This window comes from Canis lupus, chromosome 29, assembly GCF_003254725.2.
Source record: "Canis lupus dingo isolate Sandy chromosome 29, ASM325472v2, whole genome shotgun sequence".
Classification (NCBI taxonomy): domain Eukaryota; kingdom Metazoa; phylum Chordata; class Mammalia; order Carnivora; family Canidae; genus Canis; species Canis lupus.
The window spans coordinates 36,434,658-36,461,154 of NC_064271.1; the positions used below are offsets into that span (position 1 = coordinate 36,434,658).

The 26,497-nt window shown below is 41.8% G+C and overlaps 1 protein-coding gene across 1 annotated transcript in view; it reads left to right on the forward strand.

The window, feature by feature from the left end:
• The window catches only part of NECAB1 (N-terminal EF-hand calcium binding protein 1), a 185,123-nt gene that overhangs the window by 56,093 nt on the left and 102,533 nt on the right, over positions 1 to 26,497 (forward strand). The window contains exon 4 of the mRNA XM_025433539.3: positions 16,498 to 16,523. Coding sequence (XP_025289324.1) covers positions 16,498 to 16,523 — 26 coding nt within the window. The remainder of the gene's footprint in view (positions 1 to 16,497; positions 16,524 to 26,497) is intronic.

Consider the following 26,497-nt stretch of genomic DNA (forward strand, 5'->3'; position numbering starts at 1 on the left):
CATTTTTTACCTTTTCGAATTTGCAGCAATCCTAAAATACAGATAGTACTATTTGAACCTGAGAAGAACATAGTTATACTTGGGTGATTATTGCACAAAAGTGTTCCCAGGGAAATTGTCTCTCTTGAAGCCAATCTCCCACAGGAAAATGCTTAGACAGGGAACCCGGGCGAGGGCTGGGAAGGCGGCACTCTTCATGTGCTCTGTGATTACACTTGGTCAGTGCTTGGTAGTACCACCAAGTCAAGGACGGTGGCTCAGAGAGACGACGTGACTACGTACGTTGTGCCTGTCCGACCTTTTTTCACTGAATATTTCCATTGAGACTTTCTTTGCTGCTCCTAGTGCCACACCCAGAAACCAGATCCTCTGACGTAGCTGAGCTATAGCACAAAAACAGGAAGAAAACTACCTAAAAATACTGGCTAGGAGGTCACTGGTAATGAAAGTATGAGAATTCAGTTCAAACTCCGTGAGTCTAACTGAAAAAACTTCACTATTACCACCCACCAGTGGTTCTCAATTTTTGCCTGCACATTATAATCACTTGAGATCTTTTTGGAAGATCACTAGGCCAACAGTACACCTAAGACCAACTAAGTAAGAGCTCTGGGGACAGGAGCTTGGCATTAGTATTTTTAAAGCTTTCTAGGTGATTCTATGAGCAGGCAAGGTTGGGAATCTGCACAATGACCTGTTGCTTTACCTGGTGCACCCCTGACTCCTGGGAGACCCCCTGTATGTAGGAGGTACTCATAGAACACCGAGAATGACACTAGGAAGTCGTCAGGAGTTCACCAGCCTAGGAGGGAGATAACGTGTTATGTTTATCAGCTAAATAACAGTTCAAGGCAGGACCAAGTTGGTTGATTTGGAGAGAAAAGCTGTGGAAGCTAGGGTTTCAAGGATAGTTCGGAGGTACTCAAACTACCACATTAGTTTTTGTGTTTGTGTCTATATGCAGTTTTCAGGTGGGTAAACAGAGAAGATTCATGGCTTTAATCAGATTCTCATTGGGGTCAGCATTACAGAAGAGGCTGGGAGTCACAGCTGAGGGCTCGGGGGAATGGAGGTCAAGAAGGGCTGGTGTGGTCAGAACCAGAACAGCATCGTGTAGATGGGACACCACACGGCATTGAAGGGGCTCACTGCGACAAAAGGAAGGAAGGAAGGGAGGGAGGAAGGGAGGAAGGAAGGAAGGAAGGAAGGAAGGAAGGAAGGAAGGAAGGAAGGAAGGAAGGAAAGAAGGAAGGAAGGAAGGAAGGAAGAAAGGAAGTCTTTCCAAGTCCAGGGGAGAGAAAGAACGAAGTTATGGAGGTAGGAGCATGCCCACTTAACTAGCACAGTGAAGCCTTGGAGCTCTATGGGGGATTATTTTTTAAAATATTTTATTTATTCATTTGAGAGAGAGAGAGCAGGAGCCGAGGGAGGGGGAGAAGCGGACTCCTCGCTGAGCAGGGAGCTCGACGCGAGGCTCAATCCCAGGACCCAAGATCATGACCTGAGCCGAAGGCAGATGCTTAACTGAGCCCGAGATTTTTTTTATTAAAATGTTGGAGATATTCTTTTTTTCTTTCTTCTAGCATGCTACTGTGAGCATGCTACTTTTTGATTAATAATAATAATAATAATAATTGTGGGACACCTGGGTGGCTCAGCGGTTGGACGCCCGCCTTCAGCCCAGGGTGTGATCCTGGAGTCCCGGAATCGAGTCCCACATCGGGCTCCCTGCATGGAGCCTGCTTCTCTCTCTCTGCCTGTGTCTCTGCCTCTATCTGTGTATCTCTCATGAATAAATAAAATCTTTAAAAAAAAATCGTTAGGCTATATACGACTATCATTGGGATACACACGAGACTGGAAATAATAGATGCCCATATTCGAAGTGACCTGAATGGTTAGGGGATGAGATAAGAGGGAAAGGGTTGTCACTGGAGGTGCTGTTTCACCTTTTGAATGTTTGCCCTGTTGTAGATTGTTACCTGCTAAAAAAAAAAAAAAAAAAAAAAAAAAAGGTACATCATATGCATGATGATAAAGATGAAGCTCTCAATAGCATGATGTTTGAAATAAACTTGTACAATTGAGTTTTGGAAATCTCAGTAAAATTAAGCAAAACAATGAGGTAGGTTAATGTATTGGTCCTGAAGGGGGGGATATGCAGGCCCCTGACAGGATATATTGCTCAGCATTTGTATGTAGACTTCTATATTTACTTATGTTTAAATTAAAAAGGGTTTTCTTTGGGAGTGATTAAAAAATATATATAAGACCTCTATCCAGCCGTATTTTTGAGTGGATAAATTAAAAAGTTGAATGGAATGGATTCTATTGGATATTAGAGATAGAAGATGTATGTAAAGCCCAAAATGTTGTTACCAAGTATCCTCTTTACTTCCCCTCCCCCAACTCACATACAGAATTTAGAATATCCATTAAGCATGTGACTTCTGATTTCCTCTCCGGTCATGATTGGGGTCGTGGGTTCAAGACCCGAGTCAGGCTCTGTGCTCAGCAGGGTGTTTATCTACTTGGATGCTCTCTCTCTGCCTCTCCCCTCCCCACTTGCTCTTCTTCTCTCTCTAAAATACATAAATTAAAAAAAAATCTAGAACATCGAAAACTTGATAACAATACAGAAGAAAGTTGGAAGAGATACCATATATCTTGATGCCACACAATAAACTGTCTCTTCCTTCACTTACAATGAACATTTTTGCACTTTTTAACTTAGTATAGTGCTTACTTTTGGGAACTTCTATCCTTTCCAAAAACCTATACAGATCCCAGAAGAATTGATTTTTTTCCTCTCGTATACATACAAGGCACATGAATGTATTTTGTGACAACAGAATATTGATTTTTAATTAGAAAAAAAAAGGAAAGGATTCATTTCTTACTTCTAAAGCTATCTTTCTTTCCTAGATTGAACAATTTTCTGAAGTGTTTCTCCACTGGTCTTTTTTTTTATTGTTTGCCTGATGGCAAAGGTTGAATTCTGAATGGCAACGTGATGTTTAAAATAAGGCAACAAGATTGAATTTTAGAAATGCTAGGAAGAAGGAGCAAACATTTTCTGAGGCACACCGAATTCAGAGTTATGCAAACAATTTTTATCATATAAAAAAGGTGCAAATATGCCCCCAAACATCATTTTTTCTACTCTCCAAAGTAGCCTTTATATTTCTTAGTTCTTTTCATCTTTTGAAAAGATTTAGACATTCCCAGTCATAGCAAACTTTCTTAAGACAATTTTCTGATGCTTTGTGTATACTTCTAAAAAATCTGTGTTTTTTGAAACTTAACCCATCTTATGAAACCCCCTTATTCATGAAGCCATTTTATATAATGTAAAACAATCCTTTACCTAGAAATTTTATTAAGTAATACATAAGAAGATGGGAGAGTGTGAACCTTTAACACTTTGTTGACATTATTTGGAAACCCTTTAAAATGTAGGACCATAAACTCCTTTTTAGTTAAATTTGGGCTTTTTAACAATCCAGTTATTTTAAGAGATTAGACAATAGAGACCTAACTTATTTGTGATAGAACAAAAGCAGATTCCGGTTGTTATTTGCACATTGTGCTGATGTTTCTGATGCAAAACACGTTTCTTGGAAATAAAATCTGGGGGCACCTGGGTGGCTCAGTTGGTTAAGTGTCCGACTCTTGATTTCGGCTCAGGTCATGATCTCAGGGTCCTGGGATCGAGCCATGCATCAGGCTCTGCACTGGAGGTAGAACCTGCTTGAAATTCTCTCTCTCTCCTTCTGCCCCCACCCCCCACCCCACTCATGTGCTCGCTCTAAAATAAATCTTTAAAAAAGAAATTCTGAGAACTAAAACAGAGGCATTAAAATCAGTCTGCACGATAGCAGCTCTCCGTATTGGCACTTCTCAAAGTGCAGGCCACAGACCCACAGTGGCCCACAACCTGTTACTTGTCCACCTGAGATAAGGAAACTTGACGGTGTTTGACATTGCGATGATATTGAAGCACATGATCTAGTAATTCATTTTTACAGTTTTTTTTATATGTATATATAAAACTCTTACTCTGGCAGAAAATGGAAATTTAAAAATCTCACCCTTCCCCAAGGAAAGTTCAAGAAACACTGCTCTGGAGAATGTTTGTGGGGCTCCTGAAAGAGTTCTGGGTAGAGAAGGGGCTAGATAAGAAACAAGGCTGAGGTGAGAGGAGGGAGGGAAGGGCTCGCCACCGCGCGGTGGTAGACACAGCTGAGCCAGCAGAAGTCCCAAATTTTAATGTCCCTCATGGAGGGAAGATTAATTTTGGAGAAGTGCTGTCATTAGTATGAATTTTCAGTCTTTTTTCAGCCACATGTGACAGACGCTAAACTCAAAGTAGATTAAGAAAGAGGAAAAGAGAGAGAAATCATTGATTCCATGACTAGAGAGAGACTCTTGGTGTAACAGCTTGTCACAGGGAATCTAGGGACTTGGGGTCATTATTCTTATTCATTCATGCTGTCCCACTGCTTCTCCTGCCTCTCCCTCCAGTTGTTTCTCTCTCAGGATTGTCTCCGTTCCTTCTACCACAGATAAGATTGTGCCATGTGGCGAGAAGGGTGAGCGGCTTTCGGTAGTGCGAGGCTCTATCCTATTACCTCAGCCCCTCCAGAGGTAAGAGGGAGCTGTGCTCTTAAGAGGCCATGCACAAAATCCCCGGGGAGCACTCTCAATGGCCCCATTTACACAGTGGGCTCAGTCCGGGGCCGTTCATCACAGCTGAGGGGAGAGGAGACTATTTTCTTGCACATGCATGTGGCCAAGTGGATTGGGCTGAGGTAGGGAGGAACTGGGGTATTGGGTCAGCAGCTCCTTAAGAAACCTATAGTTGGGGGCAGGTTCCCCAGAGATGGGGGTGGTGATGGTAGAGAAGAATGAAGAGATGAGTAGACTAAGCAAGAGAGGTCTACTGCCTTGTAGAGACTAAGCTTTTCAGTGTCACAGCTCATTGGTTTGAGACATAGCAGGAGGTGGAAGAAATAAGAACGAAGACCAGAAAAGGAAAAGGGAAGAACTCCCCAGCAGACACTGGGAGGAGCCCTGATTGGGGGCAGCCGGGGAGGGGCTCGGGGTTGAGCAATAGAGAGGAAGCAGTGAGACCACAACAGAAAAGGGAATTGGAAGGGTGGGGAGCCCCATGCTCGTCCTATGAGGACCTGAGCCACGGGACAGCTTTTCAGTTCTGGAAGATACAGATGTCAGTCAGCCAGTTAGAGCTCAGCATCCTCTCACAGCCGAGAGCGTAACTAAGCCCCAGCAGCTGCTAGTGGTTATTTTACAATTCGGCAATGAGAAACCTCAGCCATGAAAACAGTGTCTGGTAAACTTTTATTATTTTTCCCGGAGCCTCCACCCCAGTATTTCCTTTTTTTTTTTTTTTAATTTTGTTTGTTTATTCATGAGAGACACAGAGAGAGGCAGAAACATGGGCAGGGAGAGAGGCAGGCTCCATGCAGGGAGCCCAATGCGGGACTCGAACCCAGGACCCCAGGGTCACGCCCTGGGCCTAAGGCAGGAGCTCAACCGCTAAGCCACCCAGGCATCCCCAGTATTTCCTTATTTATGTGAGATAACTGGAAAGCCAGAGTAGGGTTTGGGTTTTTTTTTTTCTCCCCTACACACGAAATACCTTTTGCGGAAAGAATGTCTGTAAAACACAGATCCGTTACACTCTCCATACGCGGCAACACTCAAGGTGCAGTTTTCAACACTATTTGTGTCCACAAAGCTGCTCAAAATCAGAGCGTTGGACACAACTGTGACTTAAGGTCCCGTGGGCGACGCCTCGAATGGGAGGTGTCGAAGTCCATCTCTTGACTAACGCCCGCAGTTAGCTACAAGACTCCTTCACGAGCCGTGAACAAGGCGGTGCTTGTGGGGGTGCTTGTGGCCCGTGAGGGCAGCTCCCAGGTGAGAAGTAGGCCAAGCAGCTGCAGCTGCCCTCAAGCTGTGGGCAAGGCCCGGTGGCCGCGGCAGCATCACTGGAGGCTTGAGAGGAAGGCCTAGGCCTGCGCCCTCCTCACGACGGAGACCCTCGGGCCCGGGCTCAGCAGCCCTGTCCGACAGGCTCCGGGCCTGGCCCACTGGGGAGGCCCAGGAGGTGAAGCCGGCTTGCAGCTGGAGTTGGAAGACGGGCCTAGAGGCCCAAGCAAGTGTTAGGACCCGTCCAGAGAGAGGAGACTTGACCGTGCCTCGGGGGAGTTTTATTCCCGTCGGTCTCCTCCACTAGCCGTGGTGCGCGGCCTACGAGAGAGCCAGGCCAGATGCGCCATTGTCTGTTTGGAGGCCGCCCTCCCGTGTGAGCGGGTCCCGTCTCCTCCTAAATGGACCTTGGACGTCGGGAGAGCCAGGGAAGGAGGTCGGAGAGGGGATTCGGCTGACGGAATGGCCGAGCTGATGCTTACACAATTACCAATAAATTATAACACAGGTGTTCTTTGCGGATGGTTTCCCTTCTAAGAAATACCTGACTTGAGGCCCAGTGTCACGGGTAAAGGCCGCTTACTAAAATCACCCTGGCACCTTTTCTGACAGAGGAGCCACACCTTGAATTTCTGAAGCATCATCTCTAAGTGTTACGCCTGAAAATCTACACAAAAAGACAAAACAGTCTCCAGGTGGTTCAGATGCTCAGCCAGATTTAGAAACTTCTAAGAAAAAATTAGAAAACAGTCACGGATATGAACCAATGAGCTGTCTGCCTTTTTTTTTTTTTTTCTTGGTTTTGTTTTGTTTTAATTTTCGGTCTGCACAAAGAACTACGCCTCCCCATCCTCAGGCTATACCTGTGCTTCAGGCTCCTCCTCCCTGTGTCTTCCTGGCGGGCGTCTCCCCACCGGTTCCCACCTCTGTCCCCTCTGCCCGCTGGTTCCAGCCTGGGGATGTGACCTTCTCCCTCCATTCCAGCTCTCACGATGTCACCTTAGTTTTCCCTTATCTCTTGCTTTTGTGTCCCATTTCTTCAGAGTCATGTGGACGTGGTTCTTGCATCTCTGAGGCCCCCAATCTCAGGGAAGGACTGAAAGCGTTGTTCATAAGTTGCCAAAGACCTCAAATGTGAACTGTACTGATTCTTCTTCACGCCTTACTGCATCTTTTCTTCAGTCTCAAGAGCTCTTGGAACTCTCTTCTAGACTTCTGAGACCCCGGGCTGACCCCCCCCCCCTTTTTTTAATCCTCTGCCTGCCCTGTTTAGCCGCCTCTGCAGAATGTGGTATTTGTCTTCCTCTGTCTTATTTCACGTATATGATGCCTTCAGGGTCCCTCCGTGTCTTCCCAGATGTCAGGAGTCCCCTTTTTCGTGGCTGAATAATAGTCCTACGAATGTCTCACAACTTCTTTATCCGCTCATCCGTCCATAGGCACGTAGGTGGCTTCCATGTCTCCACCATTGTAAATAATGCTGCGATGCATACACGGCTCCTTGAGTTAGCATTTTTGTTTTCTTCATTTCAATACCCAGCTGTGGGTGTCTATTGCTAGAACTTGTGGTAGTGCCATTGTTGGCCTTCTGAGGACCCTCCACAGTGTTTTCCGTAGTGCTCTACTGGTTTGCATTGCCAATAGCAGTGCATGACGGTTCTCTCCCCTCCGTCCCTCACCAACACTTGCTGTTTATCATCTTTTTGAGGAGAGCCATTCTGACAGGTGTGAGGTGGTGTCTCTGTGGGGATTTGATTTGCATTTCCCTGATGACTAGTGCTGTCGAGCACCTTGTCATGCACCTGTTGGCCCTTTGTATCTCTTTTAAAGAAGGTCTATTCAAGTCTCTGGCAGTTTTTCAATGAGATTGTTTCTTGGCTATTGAGTTGTATGAGTTCTTTATATATTTTGTGTATTAACTTCTTATCAGAGAGACATTTAAGAGATTTTTCTCCCATCCCATAGCTTGTCTTTTCATTTATTAATGGGTTGCTTTGCTGCGATTAAGTCCCACTTGTTTGTTTTTGCTCTTTTTGCCTTTTAGTGTCAAATCCAAAAAAAGTCGTTGCCAAGACCCAGTGTTCAGGAGCTTACCCCCACTTTTTTTTTTTTTAAAGGAGTTTTATTGTTGAAGGTCTTAAATTTTGAGTCTTTAATTTCCATTTTATTTATTTATTTATTTTTATTTTTTTATTTTTTTATTTATGAGAGACACAGAGAGAGGCAGAGACACAGGCAGAGAGAGAAGCAGGCTCCATGCAGGGAGACTGATGTGGGACTCGATCCTGGGACTCCAGGATCACACCTTGAGCCAAAGGCAGACGCTCAACCGCTGAGCCACCCAGGCATCCCTAATTTCCATTTTAAACTTAAGTCTTAAATTTAAGTCTGAATTTGAGTTCATTTTTGTGTTTGGTGTAGGACAGGGGCCCAGTTTCATTCTTTGCCTGTGGCTGTCCAGCTTTCTCATCACCATATATTAAAGAGACGGTCCTTTACCCATTGTGTATTCTTGGCGCCTTTGACATAAATTAACTATGAATATTCATGGGTTTATTTCTGGGCTGTCTAATCTGTTTCATTGTTATGTTTTATGCCAATAATATACTGTTTTATCATAGATTTGTAATATATATCATTTGAAATCAGGGAGCATGATGGGCTCCAGCTTTGTTCTTCCTTCTCAAGATTGTTTTGGCTATTTGGGATCTTTTGTGGTTTCATACACATTGTAGGATTATTATTTTTATTTCTGAGAAATGCCATTGGAACTTTGATAGGGATTTCATTGGATCTGTAGATTGCTTTAGATTGTATGGACACATAATCTTCCAATTCATGAGCATAGAACATCTTGCACTTATTTGTGTCTTTAGTTTCTTTCATCAGTATCTTAAGGATTTCAGTACAGATATCTTTTACTTCCTTGGTTCACTATATTCATAGGTTTTTAATTTTTTTCATCCTAAATTGGGATTATTCTCTACTGGGGTCTTAAACGATGGTCATCTCTAGGATTCAGTTCGAAAAGTATTAATCCAGTCCTTGCTTTGTGTCAGATCCTATTTTTAATGTTTGTATATAGTAGATGGGATAAAGTACCTGCCCTTGTGTGACTTCAGAATTCAATGAAGGAAAAGCAAGTTGGAGAGATCACTACCCTCACCTTTGGTAGGTGTGATGACATGGTGCTTTACATTGAAGTGTCCATCCATGGCTCTTTCTATGAACTATGAACACTTTGTAGTTTGACTATTCCTATGGTTTTGAGTGCCCCCTGTACTGATGACTCCAGATATCTATCACTGAGTCCGTAATTCCTGTATCTCATGGCTAAGAGCATTTTCAAAAAATATTTTATTTATTCATGAGAGAGAGAGAGAGAGAGAGAGAGAGAGAAAGGCAGAGACACAGGCAGAAGGAGAAGCAGGCTCCCTACAGGAAGCCCGATGTGGTACTCGATCCTGGGACCCTGGGACCATGCCCCGAGTCAAAGGCAGACACTCAACCACTGAGCCACCCGACCATCCCAAGAGCTTTCCTGAGTTAAACACACCTGGGTTTGAATCCTGGTTCTGCCACTCATATGTGTGACCTCAGATAAGATACTGAACCTTATCTAAGGCCTAGTCCCTTCCTTGTACAATAGGGATCATGAAATCAGAGTTGTAGGAAGTGAGCTACACCAGGTAAAGCTTTCAACGCTGTACCTGGCATAAGCCAAGTGCTCCAAGTATGTTGCTGCTATTTAACTTTGAGTTCTTTGGGGTCTTAAAAAATTTATTTTTATTTTTCCCTTTGCTTGATTCTTTGGGGTACCATGAGCTTTCATTTGGAATTCCCAAACTTCAGTTCATCTAATGCAATATAGTAACTGCCAACTTTCGAGCCAGCTCTTCAGTTCACTAAATTCCCAAGAGTTACTAAAATGACACAGAAATGAAAAGGTAGTGTTATTTTGTGGGTATAGCTTTGGAATCGACCACAGCATGTGGTAAAACATGTATTAGCTTCCTAGGGCTGCTGTGATAAAGTGTCACCAATTGGGTAGCTTAAAACAACAGAAATCTGTTCTGGAAGCTAACAGTCTAACACCAGGCTGTTTGCAGGGCCATGCCGTTTCCAAAGTTCCAGGGGAGAATTCTTAGTTCCTCCTCTACTTCCTTGCTTAGTGCTTGCCAGCAGTCCTTGGTGTTTTTGACTCATGGCAACATCACACTCCAGTCTCTGCCTCCACCTTCACAGGACCTCTTCTCCCTGTCTGCCTCTGAGTCCAAACCAGGGCCAACCTTAACTCAGTATGACCTCACCTTAACTTGATTATATCTACAAGGATCCTATTTCCATCTATGAATCCATCGATTCATAGATGTTGGGTGTAAAACTTGAACAAACCTTCTTGGGGGAGGTCAACCCAGTACAAGGCACATAGAAAGTGTTTATTGTCTTGGACACGTAAGTGATTAACTTTTGCCTTGAAAAATAGAATGTTTATCTAATCTCCTTGTGTCTCTCACAGGAGACCTTGTGTTTATGTGTGGAAATAGTCTGACCTTAATCTGTCTCAGTATTAGCAAGATTCAGATTCTTGTCTGTGTACCTCCTATAAATTCCTCCTATAGAGGACACCAAATGCAAAGTCTATTATCACTATAGACTCTACTTCCACACTTCAAGCCAGCTGCTTGCCAAATGCTGCCCACTACAACACTCTTCAGCCCTCATCTCCATATACTTAGGACTGTTTTACCTGTAATTACAGAATCTGACCTCTTCTAGGTTCCAGGAGCAATTTTGGCCTTCAGCAGGAGGGATTTACAGAGCTCTTTCCAACGTGTACACAGTCACACCGTGTTGATAGCTTGGCCGTACATATTGCCTTGCTTCTGAAACTGAGTATTTGTCTTGATTATAAAAACCAGTTTTTAAGAAAATGATAATCATGTGAGGTAATGGATGCATTAGTTAACTTGATTGTGGTGATCATTTTGCACTGGGGAAAAAAATGTTAATGTTTAAAAAGAGCAATTTCAAAAAAAAAATAAATAAAAAAAAAAATAAAAAGAGCAATTTCCATTTCTATGCTGGTTCTGGTCTTCTTGGCTCATCGCACAGTCCAAGGCCCTGTTAGATAACCTGTGTGGTATGGTCGTTCTTCTACAAGCGGGGACCAGCACTCATGCTACCTCTTGGGTCAGGGCTCTGGTGACTAAACTTGCCCCTGCCTATGGCGATATCTGAATAGAATCTGTTCCTGAAATCCCTTTGGCTACAATTCTGTGATGCTTTAGATGGAGAGGGCTCAGCTGAGAGAGCTCAGCTCATCTTAGTTTGTATCTACAGCATCTGCTCCATCAGAGGAGGCACATCCCAAATCTAGGCCCTAGTCTTTCTTACTGTCTGCCCTGTCCCCCTCCACCAGAGGGACAGACTCTAGGAAGACCAGACTCTTTATGACCAATTACAGATCTACTTCGTGGGGTTAAAAAACCCTTCCAACATATCTGCAAGGTCGGGGTCTTTATCGTTTTTCCGATCCCCCAATATTGCTCCTATTGATCTTCATTCATGCTGTTTTGTTTTTTGCGTCAGAACTCGCTGAACACATTTGCTCTGATGAGAATGGAAAGATACTCTGCTCAGATTATTAGTGAATTCTTAGTGAATTGGAAGATCATAATATTCTTTTGTAAGATGAACACTATGATAGCTGAGCATATTTGTTACTTAGCCAGCCTGCTAGTCTGCCAATAAACCAATGTGGGCATCGCTACAGTGCTCCCATCAGGGAGTAACTAAGCGTGTTGCTTGCTGAGTCACATTTTCCTTGCCTCAAATACTGTCTGGAGGTAAACATCTTCATAAGCCAGAATTAACTCCTTCGGGTTATTAGGGAGCTTAGCAGTGTTTAGCAAAGTGTTTTGCCAACTGAAGAAAGAAACCTCTTTGCACTGGTAATGTTTAGACTGGCGGGTGATGAACTGGAAGCTCAGTGAAATGTGAGGTGGGACTTAGATGTTAAAGCTTCCTGCTAAGATCCACAGCGTGTTAATTTTGAAGAAGCTAAAAATCTTGAATATAATCAGAAGCAAAGAAGGAGTTTAGAAGGGTGATTTTTCAGCAAGAAAGTCATAATCCTTTGTTCTTATTTATGCTGCAAAGATCTCTAAACCCATTGAAAAATGCTTCGGAGATAACTAAGAATATTAATGTGAAGCTAAAATTGTTTTGAGGTAGACCCTAGAATTGAGAGCAGACTTCTAAAGGGTTATATTAGAAAGATGCTGAATTCCCAAGTAGAAATCAGTCTGCACTTCCCAAATATTTTCTCTTTTCTTGACAGTAAACATACTTCTCAGGAGGGCGATTTAGCTCTTCAGAACTCAAGAGTGCCCAACACAGAAGAGTAAAGTCAAAACCTCAGCTCCCCCTAAGACGTGTAAATGAGGGTGTTTTCAGTGCATGTGGTGTCCTTGTTGCACTTGGAGCATCCGAGTGGTGCATTTTGCAGAATTGAGTGGTGGGTACAAACGGACAGATATATCGTAATTTATACCAAGTAGATTCATAAGTTAGCCAATATGAACCTTTTATGCTTAGCATCCTTAAGTCATTCTATCTATAATCACAAAATTCGCTCTTCCCATTATAAATGAAACCTTGTAATAAGACAAAAAGATTTGGAAAACTGTAAAGAAGGCAAAAGGCAAACCCACCCAGAGTCCCAGCATCCAGAAGCAACGTGGCCCACTGTTGGCGTTCTTACTCACTTTTTCCCAAGTCCTTAATATAATTGATTTTTTTTTGATCCTACGTATACCATTTATATCTGGTTTCACATTTTTACATAACTTCCACACATAAGCTTTTCTCAAGCTATTGACAACTCTTTAGATAGATTTTAATGATTATGTAATGATATGCAATTTGCTTAGTTATTCAGCTAATGAGCACTTAGTTTGTTTCCATTTCTCCCCCTCACTTGTCAGTCGGGCTGCACTGAATGTCTGTGCTTTCCCCTGCCTTGGCATCTAGCTGAGGATGCATTCTGATAGGAACACCCCTCTGGGTCTGTTTCCATAAGAGTGTTTATAATGTAACTAGCATTTATTCTTTCCATCTAGCTTTCTTTAAAAAAAATAGCATAGCTAAAAGATTATAGGTTTTCTTGCTATAAATGTGAAAAGAAGCAGGACAATATCACACGCTGTCAGATATACTGTAGGCTTATCTGCGGCTGAATATTCCTTTACGATCGCACGTTCCCACCAGACGGAGGTATCTCGGAAGAAATCAGTTATATAGAAACAACCCATCTGAGGCTACTCTAAAAACAACCATGCTTTTCTATGCACAACAAATTTAGCACAGAAACAGCTAAATAAAGGGGTGCTTGAGGGGCCAGTCACTATAGTACTCTGGGAACGTAGCCTTTTATTAAGGACCAAGTAAAACTAATGTCATGCAAATTACTCCAAACTATGTTTTATGATATATTCCATGTGATTCAGCTCTCATAGTGGATTGGACTGTTCATTCCTTTAAAATTGGAAATCTCATTATGAACCTGTGAACCATTCTGAGGAAAATACAAAAAAACAACGTTGTGACCTTTCATATCCTTTTCCAAGGCTGAAGTTCTATGAAAACACTAAGGTCAGGAAATGACACGTATGTGTTAGTGGCCAAAATGTTTGAAATGATACTAAACATTTTGAGGTGATCTAGTTCTGAATCCAGTAAGATTCCAAGTTTTGATAGTTTCACCTCGAAATCCTTCACATTTGACCATCCTTTTGGCCCTTCTCCCCATCTCTGCCTATCCATCCTGCACCTCTGATCAAGCTCTCATATTAGGTAATGGTTTTTTGGCTTGAAATCCTAACATATAAAAAAGACTTACAAATCCTATGTATTCACCACTGTTATTAATATTTATACACTATAAATTACACAAAAAGAAATGAAAAAGGTGTAAGGCTAAGTATACATACAGATATTTGAGAACTGCCAGATTTTTTTTTAAGATTTTTTTAAATGTATTTATTTGTGAGAGACCCGGAGAGAGAGGCAGAGACACAGGCAGAGGGAGAAACAGGCTCCCTGTGGGGAGCCTGATGCGGGACTCAATCCCGGGACTCCAGGGTCACAGCCTGAGCCAAAGGCAGATGCCAAACCATTGAGCCACCCAGCGTCCTGAGAACTGCCAGATTTGATAATGGCATTGAATCAATATTAATTTTCTTCACTTGTATGTAAGAGAACATCCTTATTTGTAGAAAATACACACTGAAGAATTTAGGGGTAAAGGGATAGCACATCTGCAATGTACGATCAAATGATTTGAAGAAACATACAGAGAAAGAATGTGATAAATGAAATAAAATGATGACAACTCTGTTGAGGGAGTTAGGTGAAGAGATTTCACCTAGAAATTTGTAGATTTGAAATTACTAGTCTGGGCCAGTTGATCCCACACTGGAGTAATCAACCCATGGAGGTGTGCAAGACCATCCAATGGAGGTGCGTAGGAGTCCTCGAATTTTACATATATTATTACCCTAGTAATAATGTCCAAACTGTTCTCTAGGCCTCTTTTTCACCCTCTTTTTGTCTAACTGCAACCCATGTGCTAGTGACCTTTCTAAAGTATAAATCTGACGATGTCACTCAGCTTCTTTAAAATCCTCTGTGATGCCAAGTTCACAAGAGAGAATGTAGAAACCTTCTAGATGATCACATGAGGCTTTTCATTGTTTAGTCCTATTTCTTTATTAATGATCTATGTTCCAGCCAAAGGAACTACTCCCCATTTGCATATTTTTTCTTGCAAATAGTGTTTCTTCTCACTGGAATGTTTTTCCTTTGTCTGCCTTTTCTACTCATTCAACCCTTGAGATGTCGCTGCAAAATTTCATCCTCTATAGTCCCTGATACTCTTGCACTTAGCCACTTCCCCCATAGCAACGATTTTACCACATTTTAATCATTTACCGTACAAGTGTACCTCTAAATCCAGCTGCTAGAGACTAGGGAGTGGATATCCTCATCTCAGTACCTGTTGCACCCTGATTGACCTGTGGCGGTTAGAACAGTGCCTGGCACACAGCAATGAATGCCTGTGGGGTGAATGAATGCATGAAGGAGCAGAAACCCACGCTGAAACTACCACAGAAGACTCCTTTATCCAAAATCAAATATTAAAAAAAAAATCAAATATTCAGCATCTGAGGATAACATCCTGAATTTAAAATTATATTACAACTAGTGATGGAAAAAAAAAAAAAAAAGACCCAGTGTTTGGAATGCTTCCACTCATACCGGGCCTGCCTGCCGCATGGAGGAGGACTGGGTGATCACGGCTAGTTCCATTGAGCTTTGACCTACGGGGCAGCTGGACAGTGTCCAAGATTTTCAGTTAATTGATGTTTGCAGCTGACTTTTAGTAAGTCTTACCATCTTTAAGAGGTCCACTCTTATTCCAATTTTATTTAAATTTACCAAAATTAGGAGTGTTGGATTTTATTAAGTTCCCATCTAGTATTTATTTTATTTTATTTTATTTATTTATTTATTTATTTATTTTTATTTATTTATTTTTTCCCCATCTAGTATTTAATACGAGTGTTCTCCTCTAGGTTATAATGTAACCTTATATTGACTTATTGCTTGATATTTGGACCATTCTTGCATTCCTGTACTGTGCCCGCCATGGTCAAGACATTGTTTTGATAGGAATATTTTCTCTGCTGTTCTATACTTTATAAGAGTAAGAGGTGACTATTCTTTACATGTAATATTTACGCCATGGAATATTTGTTATGTTTCAGAGGTCATTCCAAAAAGGCATTGAGTCAAACTTAACCTCAGTGGTTGAGTATGGAACCATTATAGCCATTCTATCAAGTCAGAAATCATGATAGCTAACATTTATTAAGTAACCTTTTATGCCAGTTACTCTTTTAACTGCTTTATATGTATTAACTCACTTACATCCTATTGCATTCATATGAAACAGAACTTACTATCCTTATCTTGTGGTTGAGGAACTGAGACCCAGAGATGCCAAGTACCCAGGGTTACATGGGTGGTAAATGGTAGAGTCAGGATTTGAACTCAGGCATTCTGGCTCCAAAGCCTATAAGCTTAATACTTAGGCAGTATCCTCCAGCAGGATACTGGGGGAAACACAAACCCAGGAATTATTTGTTCAAAGACAGAATCTGATAAAACCGGGGTGCCTGAGTGACTCAGTTGATTAAGTGTTTGTCTTCAGCTCAGGTCATGATCTCAGAGTCCTGGGATCAAGCCCTGCATCAGGCTGTCTACTTCTCCCTCTCAAATAAATGTGTTTTTTAAAAAAAAAGAATCTGATGTAATTGTCATTTAATATGATTAAGTAATGTAGAATTTATAAGAGACATGCTATAACTACATATCATCTATTAATACAGTAGTATAGATTGGGGAATAACAGTATTTAACTATTTAAAAACTTAAATATTACCAAAGTAATACTTTTTTTTTTCTTTTTCTTTTCAGCAACCTTGACACAGAAGAACTATGCGGTAAGTTGTGGTATTTTCGGGGGAAGAGGTGGGCAGTCAAACTCACTACTTTGCTTTAGAATGAAAAAGAATACCATTTTATATAAACTCCTATATACCCTGAAATTAATGTCCTAGATTAGGAGTTTTGGAACATAGTAAAAGATAATTGAGATCTCAAGGGATTTATCCTGTCTGTGAGTTTTACTCAAGCTTGTATTTCACTGGAGAAAGAGTTGGGGCTCATTAATTTGTTCATGGAGAATTGTTTTGTAGTTGGTACAGTTAGTTTTACAATAGCAAATTCTCCACTAGTTTGAATATATTTTTACATTGGTTTTTAATAGGACTTCATTATCCTCTTCAAGTAGTTTGCCTCTTATTGCTGTGTTTCAAAGTTGACCCCCCCTTCACATGTAAGAGCAACTTTGTTCCATACCTGCCTAAACAGTTCTAGAATTTTATTTTATTTTATTTTATTTTTTAACATTTCTAGAATTTTAAATGTCACTCGCAAAACCAGTTTCAATAGAGGAATTTCTACAGATTGCTGATTTATACAGCCTCTTCATTTATTTTCTTCATCTTCACGGTTGGAAACAAAAGTCAAAGGCTGGGAATGTGGAAAAGGCAAAGATTTCTGAGCTTTATTATTTTTTAAAAGATTTTATCTATTTATTCATGAGAGACACACACACACACAGAGGCAGAGACAGAGGCAGAGGGAGAAGCAGGCTCCATGCAGGGAGCCCACTCGATCCCGGGACCCCAGGATCATGCCCTGAGCTGATGGCAGATGCTCAACTGCTGAGCCACCCAGGCATCACAAGCTTTATTTTTTGTTATGAAAAAAAAAAAAAACAAAAAACTATGGAGCATTGTGAGACTATTCAGTGTGAAACCATCATTTTTCTCTGAATACTGAGAAGTTAAAGAAGTTTTTTTCAAAAGTTTTATGTTTTAAGGTAGTTACATAAGAAAACCTCCTGTCCAAGTTTGATTTTTTTTATTCATCTAGGTTTTTTAAAAATAACTTTACAGATGAGATTCTTTAAAACTCCTAAATGAAGTCACAGGCACTTCCTGAACATCTTCCAATTCTTACAAAGTTAAAGTTTACCAAATCATCACAGAGTCCCTTTTACAATATTCAAGAGTGGTCATCTTTCATTTCATCAAAATTGTAGGACAACGCCAAGCGAGGTTATGTCAGGACAAAATATCAGAACACAAGGTTTCAAGAAAATCACTCCAAACAACACAAACTCATCATAAGCTTTCCAGTTTTCCAGTGGTCATAAAACACTGTTTTCTGTTCCTACATAATGTCTAGCTCCTGTTCAGTGAGAAGAATCCAACTGAAAAGCACATTGTCTATGCAGAAGCCAGGTATCTGATACAAGGCGTGTTATGATTTTGTTAATTATGGAACCCTGGTAGAGAAAAACAGAGAAAAAATCCTGGCATACTTTTACACTTAATTCAAGCATAACCCATCCACACACACGTATGAAACTGTGCCAAGTGGGCAAAGGGGCCAGTAGGACCATGGCCACCAGGCTTTCTAGAGAACAGCAATCACTATAAAGGTCAAGTTGTGATCCATTCTCATCCATGCGCATATAGTCCCTGCCAGTGAAGTCGGGAGATGAAGCAGAGAACTGAGATTATCTTGATAATTTTGTGAGGTTGGGAGACCTGTTTGCCTCACGTGTCTGGATAGGTCAGGCCAAAGTAATGATTTCCTCAAATCATCCAGGTAATTCTTTTTGTTTCCTACTCAATTTTGTGTAGATAGGCATGGCTTGTGAGAAAGCAAACTCTTAGGAGGGCTTTTAACAGAAAGACGTTTATGGCTCCTCTTTATTTGCTGTGTGGCTAATGTATTGTCATTAAGGAATATTACATTATTCGCTCTTAGTATGATCCGTGTATCTTAATCCTCTTCAAAAACAAAAAGTTTGTCTTTTATAATAATCGAAGTAGATTAGGAACCTACTCTGTATTTATTGGGAGAAGATTTGACTATGATTTTCCCCATAGTTAGGGCATTGGCAAATGGATTTTTTTTCTTTTTTAAGAGAGAGAGAGCATGCAAGCTGGGGATAGGGAGTGAGGCAGAGGGAGAAGGACAGGGATGGAGAGAGAATCCCAAACAGGCTCCACTCCCAGCCAGAGCCCGCTGTGGGGCTTGATCTCAAGACCCTGAAATCATGACCTGAGCTGACATCAAGAGTCGGATGCTTAGCAGACTAAGCCGCCCAGGCTCCCCTAGTGTATGGGGTTTTAATGCAGCCAACTTGCTCTGTGTTTTTAAAACCAGCGATACTAGTATTCCCAATCGTGTGTTATAATCTTCCCCCTCTCTGTTCAAGAATGTGCATTTTAATTTCCAGAGTATAGCTTCATGTCTTGTTATTTTGTAAATATAAAGTAAATATTTAAGTTGGATTCTAATCAAAACCAGATGCTTCAGTACAAGCAAGTAAAATCTGTCGACTCACACCCCGCACAAATTCCCCCTTGTGCATGGGAGGGGTGGCACTTGATCAGTATGGGAAACAGATTTCTTGGACTCTTCCATAGAATCAGTTGGAAGGTCCAGGTAAAACTTGCATTCTGTTGCTTTTACTTAGTTTGTTAATTTATTAAATTATGGACCTAGAAATCAAAATCTATTGAAGTATTATTTTAGTTGAGAAAATCTGTTTTTAAAATTTAATAATAGATCACATAGGCATATAAGCTGGAATGTCCATCTCTCTCTTTCTTTCTCCCTCTCCTTTTCCCTTAGTCTCCGCTGCTAACTGCTTGGAGCATATCCTTCCAGATATTTTTATTCCTACCTTGACATCGACACATACGCCTTGATAGATAATTTTTCCAACATGAGGTCACACTATACCATCAGTACAGCTGCACACTGTTCCTTGTATTAAAAAGGCTCTAAGTGTGTTGCATTTACCTTAGTTTTTTCAATCCAATCCCTTTTGTGGATTTTCAGGCTGTTTCCAGCTTTTTGCTTGGACAAACAGTACTGGAGTAAATATCCTTGTTTGTATTATCTTCATACTCTCGTATGCGTAGTCCTGTGTGGTTAGATGCCTATAGGTGTGATTTCTTGGCCAGAGATTCTTCGGTTTGCACGCCCACCAGCAGTGTTTAGGCGTGCCACTCTTGGCGTGATTAGGAAGGCCTTCCCAAATAGCAGCTTTCGGCTGCTTCTTATCAATCCAGTACATAACCCAGTTACATTAGGTGTATGGGTTTGAACTCTGGCATTGAGTCTTCGGTTTTCTGTTCATTCCATCTTCAGCTGTGATCTGAAATCTATCAGGAGGAAAAATATTACTTTCCCGACTCGACCTAGTTTTTTTTTTTTAAGATTTTATTTATTTATTCATAAGAGACACAGAGAGAGAGGCAGAGACACAGGCAGAGGGAGAAGCAGGCCCCACGCAGGGAGCCCGACGTGGGACTCGATCCTGGGTCTCCAGGATCACACCCTGGGCCGAAGGCGGCGCTAAACCACGGAGCCACCGAGGCTGCGCCCCAGTTTTTTTTTTTTAAGATTTTATTTATTTATTCATGAAAGACAGAGAGAGAGAGAGGCAGAGACACAGGCAGAGAGAGAAGCAGGCCCCTCACAGGGAGCCCGATGTGGGACTCAATCCCTTCACCCGAGATCACACCCTGAGCTGAAGGCAGACGCTCAACCACTGAGCCCCCCAGGCGTCCCACCACTGAGCCACCCAGGTGTCCCTCGACCCAGTTTTCAACTATTGTGATAAACCTTACTCCTTTTTCACTGAACTATTTTGCAAATCTTGAACTTGGCAGCTAAGTATTTTGAGATACTTAGAGATGGATGAAGAATAATTGCGATGAAAGTTCGTGTAGCTAGAGTGCTGATCTGAAAGCATTTCTCCAAGAAAGCTCTGTGAGCAAAGTCAGGCACATTCAATATTCTACTTTCTCATCTAGTTGCTGTCTACCAAATATTTTTTTTTAATTTGCTTACAAGTAAGATCTATAAAAACTGAGGGTGCAGGACACTCCAAGGGGAGGACAAGTAGGTAAGCTTTATATGTAAGATTCCTTTTAGTAACTGTGTCCTGAGTGTCCCTGGTCAGACCCCAGAAGAACACCGGCTTGCTTTGCCCCAGCCTGGGCAGTGCTGAGGGACCTGTGCCAGCCAGAAAATCACAAGTCACTATTCCTCTTCCATACTATTAGAGCTGTGGCTATCTGGCACATTCATAAAATCACCAAAAAAGAAGGGCACTGCTTGGGATGCTCAGTCAGTTAAGCATCTGTCTCCTAACCTCAGCTCAGGACTTGATCTCAGGGTTGTGAGCTCCAGCCCTGCACTGGGCTCCATGCTGGCAGTGGAGCCTACTTAAAAAAAAAAAAAAAAAAAGTCACCAAAAAAGATGTAAAACACTTTGCATGACACTGATACGCATTCTCTCAAAATGACCCTTGTCCTTAGATTCCCAACTGGTGCACCATCAGAGCATGGGTTCTTCCCACCTCTCCAGTCTCCCAGGGTGGCCTGGGCGGAGGGTATGGGGCTGTGGTTCGGACTTGAAATTCTTAGAACTTCAAACTTGAGAACACGACCACCTGGAGCATTAAGATGCAGAACCGGAAAACAAAACTCGGTGATGCGCCACCACCAGTCAAGTACGGCAGGGAAGGGAGAATCTAACCTTCAGGCGGCATATTATTAGCGAAGACACTGCATTGAACCTCCGCGAGGAGATAATTTGCTTTCTGATAGATAACTTGTCGAATACGTCTGTCTGTAAACCATGCTCTATTCTCTTAGAGGACAATGTTTTTAGACTCTTAGAATCTTTCCAAGATTCTTCGCTTCAACTGATGAGAATGGGCTGTCACGCATCTCCGTGTGCGCTGTACGATTCTGTGTGCTCCTGCCCGTGGAACTCACGTGCAGGTTTCAATAAAAGCGCATCACTTCTCCAGGAAATCTACTCTAGTTATTGGAGGAAAGAGTTTTTGCTTTTTTACCCATGGAACCATGCAGCTCTTTTTTATTGTCTTTTGATACTATAACAAATCCTATTATAGATTTTAAAAAAAAGAAGTATCCTACAAGCAAAAGAGGTAAAAAGAGTTCCACATAAAATGGATTTTGGGGGGGACTGTCCTGAGACCATGCATATATTCAGCATTTTATGCTCCATAGAGACTGAGTTGAAGGGATAGAGGTCACCCTGTGTGTGTGGGGGGTGTCCCCATCTTCATGCCTCTTCTGCTTTACTCTGACCCTTTGGGGCACATGTGAAGTGCAGCTCTAAGTCCAGGCCACAGAGGAAGGTTACATCTGGAGAATGAGGTGTGTTCTGGGGTCCTGGACCCTTTCTCTGGAAGGATCAGAGTTGTCCTGGCTCTTGTGGTCCGCCTCAGACCCTGAACTTAGAGATATGTTGTTAGAAAAGAGGAAAGGAGCCCGAGTGCAGAGGGCTGCAGGATAGAGGCTGCCCAGATGGCCTCAGTGTGACCCCAGCAGCTGGAACCCGCCTCAGATGCGAGCCCTGGATGTGCCTCTGAATGGGATAATCTTTGGGGTTTGTGAGTGACGGGACGGTTCCCACCTTTGGGTTCCTTCCTCACTCATTTCTGCTGCTTTGGAGCTCCTGCTCTGCACTACTAACCACCCAGGCCTGCACACTCAGGCCCCCCCAGGCTGGTGCTCCCCTTCTTACCCACAGTCTGTAATGACCAGCACCCTTTCTGCGTGGTAGCTGCCTTCAGCTCTCACATCCAGTCTCAGGCCCAGCCCCATGTGCTGCAGTCCCAGGTCTCTATCCCAGTCACCTCTACCTCCATCGCTGCCCTGACTTCACCTTCTCCCTCCTGCCTGGAATTTTACATGGTCTCCCCTCTGGCCCTGTGGCTTGAGTGTCTCTCGATGGGCCACGCTGTCAACAAACTAGAGTTCTAATGAACCAGTATTTATTCTGGATCTTTCTTTCTCTCTAATGCTGTGATTTGCCCAGCTCACCCTGGAATTGTGATCCAAATGAGACACTTGGGCACAGTAACAGGGATAAAACAGTCCAAGCTCAGTCACTTGCAAAGCTATCACTGGTCTTCTTTTCCCGCCTATCACATCTTCGGGTATGTAGATAATACTGCTGAAATTTCAAGTTCCTACCTATCCTCACCTCAGCTTCTGCATGATGCAGGGTCCTTGTTCTGTGATGAAATCACTCCTGACAGTTGATGGTGCTCTTGTCTCTCCTCATGGTGTGTCGTCAACATTCCCAGGCTTTCCACAGCATGTCCAGGATAGCCTTGCTCATAAGAATATTGGAAGATAAAAAAAATGAGTGGGAAATCTCAGAAAGGGAGACAGAACATGAGAGACTCCTAACTCTGGGAAACGAACTAGGGGTGGTGGAAGGGGAGGTGGGCGGGGGGTGGGGGTGACTGGGTGACGGGTACCGAGGGGGGCACTTGGTGGGATGAGCACTGGGTGTTATGCTATATGTTGGCAAGTTGAACACCAATAAAAAATAAATTAATAATAAAAAAAAGAATATTGGAAGATATCACTCTACTTTCCAAAATTGTCCCGTGGCTTCCCATTGCCTGTAGTGATTCTCAGATTTATTTCAGGTCCTAATCCATCCTGGCATGTCTATAAAACGTGGTGATTCCTTGGCCTTAACCCAAAGATTCCGATTCAGTGATGAGACCTCAGTCTTCCTTTCTAATGAGCACTCTAGGGCAATGCTTCTCAAACTTAAATGTGCCAAAAAAAAAAAAAAAAAAAAAAAAAAAGCAAAACCAAAACAACAACAACAACAAAAAAACTTAAATGTGCCTACAAATCACCTAGGGGCTTAATAAAATGAAGAATGTGACTCAGTGTAGGTCTGAGGTGGGCTTGAGATGCTACATTCTTTTTTGTTTTGTTTTGTTTTTAGACTTATTTTAGAAAGAGAGTGTGAGACTGAAGAGGGGGAGGGGGGGAGGGAGAGAGAATCCCAAGCAGAGCACAGAGCCTGATGCAAAGCCAAGTTCGATCCCAGATCCCTGAGATCATGACCTGAGCCAAAATGAGGAGTCTAAGCCACCAGGGCGTCCCGAGGTGCTACATTCTAACAAGTTCCCAGGTCATACTGATGCTGCTGGCCCAGACCACAGCTGGCGCATTGAGGCTTAAGAATTCTCTACGGGATTCTGATGCGGATGGTCTGAAATACTGACCTAGACTTGAGGATAAATTTAGAGCACTAGCAAGGCCTACTTGCAACCTGTCCAGCTTCCTCTCTCATCACTGATTTTTGGCATCCTGCTTCCTTGCCACCCCTTCTCCTCAAATATGTTTCAGTCCTGTCCTGTATGTCCCAGCAAGGCTGACCTATACGTGTTCCTGCAAATATGGTAAGAGATCACCTGCTTGCCTGCTGCTGTTTACCCTTTCTCTGGTTATCCAGAAGATTAAGTCCTGTTCATCAGTTAATCCAGGCCTTGTCATGCCTGCTCTGTGGAGCTGTCTCTGACTCCCTGCAGGGGACTTCAGCATTCTTTGACCTATACTTTTTTTTGGGGGGGGGGGGGGTTTGGGGGGGAAGGTGATTATCTGAACATATCTCTTTCACAGTAGGGTACTGCAATAAGGGATTTAATTGAGATCTAGTTGACCTAACCTTAATTTCAGGTATAGAGTAATGACTTGATAACTGTTCATATTGTGAAATGATCACTACAGTAAGTCTAATTACCGTGCATCACTCCACACAGTTTTTCGGTCTTGTATTGAGAACTGTAAGATCTAGTCTCTTAGCAAATTCCAAATACATTATACAGTATTATTAACTATCGTCACTGAGTTGCACATTACATCCCCATGACTTATTTTGTAACTGGAAATTTGTACCTTTTGGCCACCATCATTTATTTCACCCACCTAGCAATCTATTTTCTAGAAGTATCTGTATCTAGAAGTTTTATTATTATTTTTTCGATTCCACAAACAAGTTGAGACTGTGTTTGTCTTTCTCTGACTTACTTCACTTAGCAGAATGCCCTCGAGTTCTATCCATGTTATCATATATGGCAAGATTTCTATCTTTTCATGACTGAATAATATTCTACTGTGTATATATAACTACATTTTCTTCACTGTTATCCATCGACGGACACTTATGTTATTTCCATGTCGTGGCTGTCATAAATAATGGTGTTATGAACATGGAGGTATATATATATATATATATTTTTTTAAATTAGTGGGGAGTCTTTTGTTTTTAAGATTTTTTAAATTTATTTGACAGAGAGCACAAGTAGCACAGTGGCAGGCAGAGAGATGGGGGAAGCAGGTTCCCCTACTGAGCAGAGGGCCCAATGCGGGGCTTGATCCCAGAACCCTGAGATCGTGACCTGAGCCACCCAGGTGCCTTATGAGTTGGTGTTTTTGTTTCCTTTGGGCAAATACCCAGAGGTGGAATTGTTGGGAGGTACTGTAGTTCTATTTATAGCTTTTGGGGAACCTTCATACCGTTTTCTGTATTGAAAATATACAATTTACATTCCCATCAACAGTGCGCGAGGGTTCCCTTTTCTCCACGTTTTCACCAACACTTACTACCATCCTGCTGATAATCCACATTCCAACAGCTGTTATCTCGTTGTGATTTGGATTTGCAGTTCTTTGATGATTAGCTGTGTTGAACACCTTCTCATGTACCTGTTTGCCATGTGTATGTCTTCTTTGGGAAAATGTCTAGTCCTCTGCTTATTTTTGTTTTTTTGTTTTTGCTGTTGTATTGTAGGATTTCTTTATATATTTTGAATATTAACCACTTAACCAGATGTATAATTTGCAGATATCTTCTCCTATTCAGTAGGTTGTGTTTTCATTTTGTTTTTGTTTGCTTTGCAGGAGCTTTTTAGTCTGATGTAGTCCTACGTGTTTATTTATAATTTGTTGCCTTTCTGTGAGTGTCAAATCAAAAAAAAAAAAAAAAAATCACTGCCAAGACTGATATCAAGGAACTTACCATGTTTTCTTCTTGGAGTTATATGGTATCAGATCTTAAATCTAAATCTCTAACCCAGTTTAAGTTGATTTTTGTGTATGGTGAAAGATAGCATTGGTTTCTTTTCTTTTGCACGTAGCTGTCCAGGTTTTCTAGCACCATTTGTTAAAAAGACTGCCCTTTCCCCATTATATGTATTGGCTCCTTTGTCATAAACTAATTGGCCATATATGCATGGGTTTATTTCTGGGCTGTTTTGTTCTGTTGATCTGTGCATCTCTTTTTATGCCAGTAACATACTGTTTTGATTACCAAAGTTTGTGATAGAATGTCCAACTGAGAAGCGTGATGCCCTCCAGCTTTGTTCTTCTTTCTCAAAATTTTGCTCTTTGGGACCTTTTGTAGTTCTGTACACGTGTTAGGGTAGTTTTTTCTACTTCCAAAAAATGCCATTGGAATTTTGATAGGGTTTGCAGTGAATCTGTAGATTGCTTTAGATAATATTGTTAAAACGTCCATATGTTCCAGTCCATGAGCACAGACTTACTGGTCTTCAATCTCTTTCATCAATGTCTTCCTACATTATAGATTGTGTGCAGATTTTTCATCTCCTTGGTTAAACTTATTCTTTAAATGCAATCATAAATGGAATTTTTATTTCTTTCTAAGGAGTTCATTATTGTACAGAAATGCATCTGATTTTTATATATTACTGGTTTCGTACCTTTAATTTTACTGAATTTGTTTATTCTAACAATTTTTTTGGTAGAGTCTTTAGAGTTTTCTATATATAATATTCTGTCAAATAGTGACAGTTACCTTTCCTTTCTGATTTGAATGACTTTTCGTTTTCTTGCCTAATTGCCTTGGCTAAGACTTCAGTACAGTGTTGAATAAAGTGGTCTTATCTTCTTTCTGCTCTTACGGGGAGAGTTTTGACTTTTCAGCATTGGTACGATGTTAACTGTGGGCTTATCA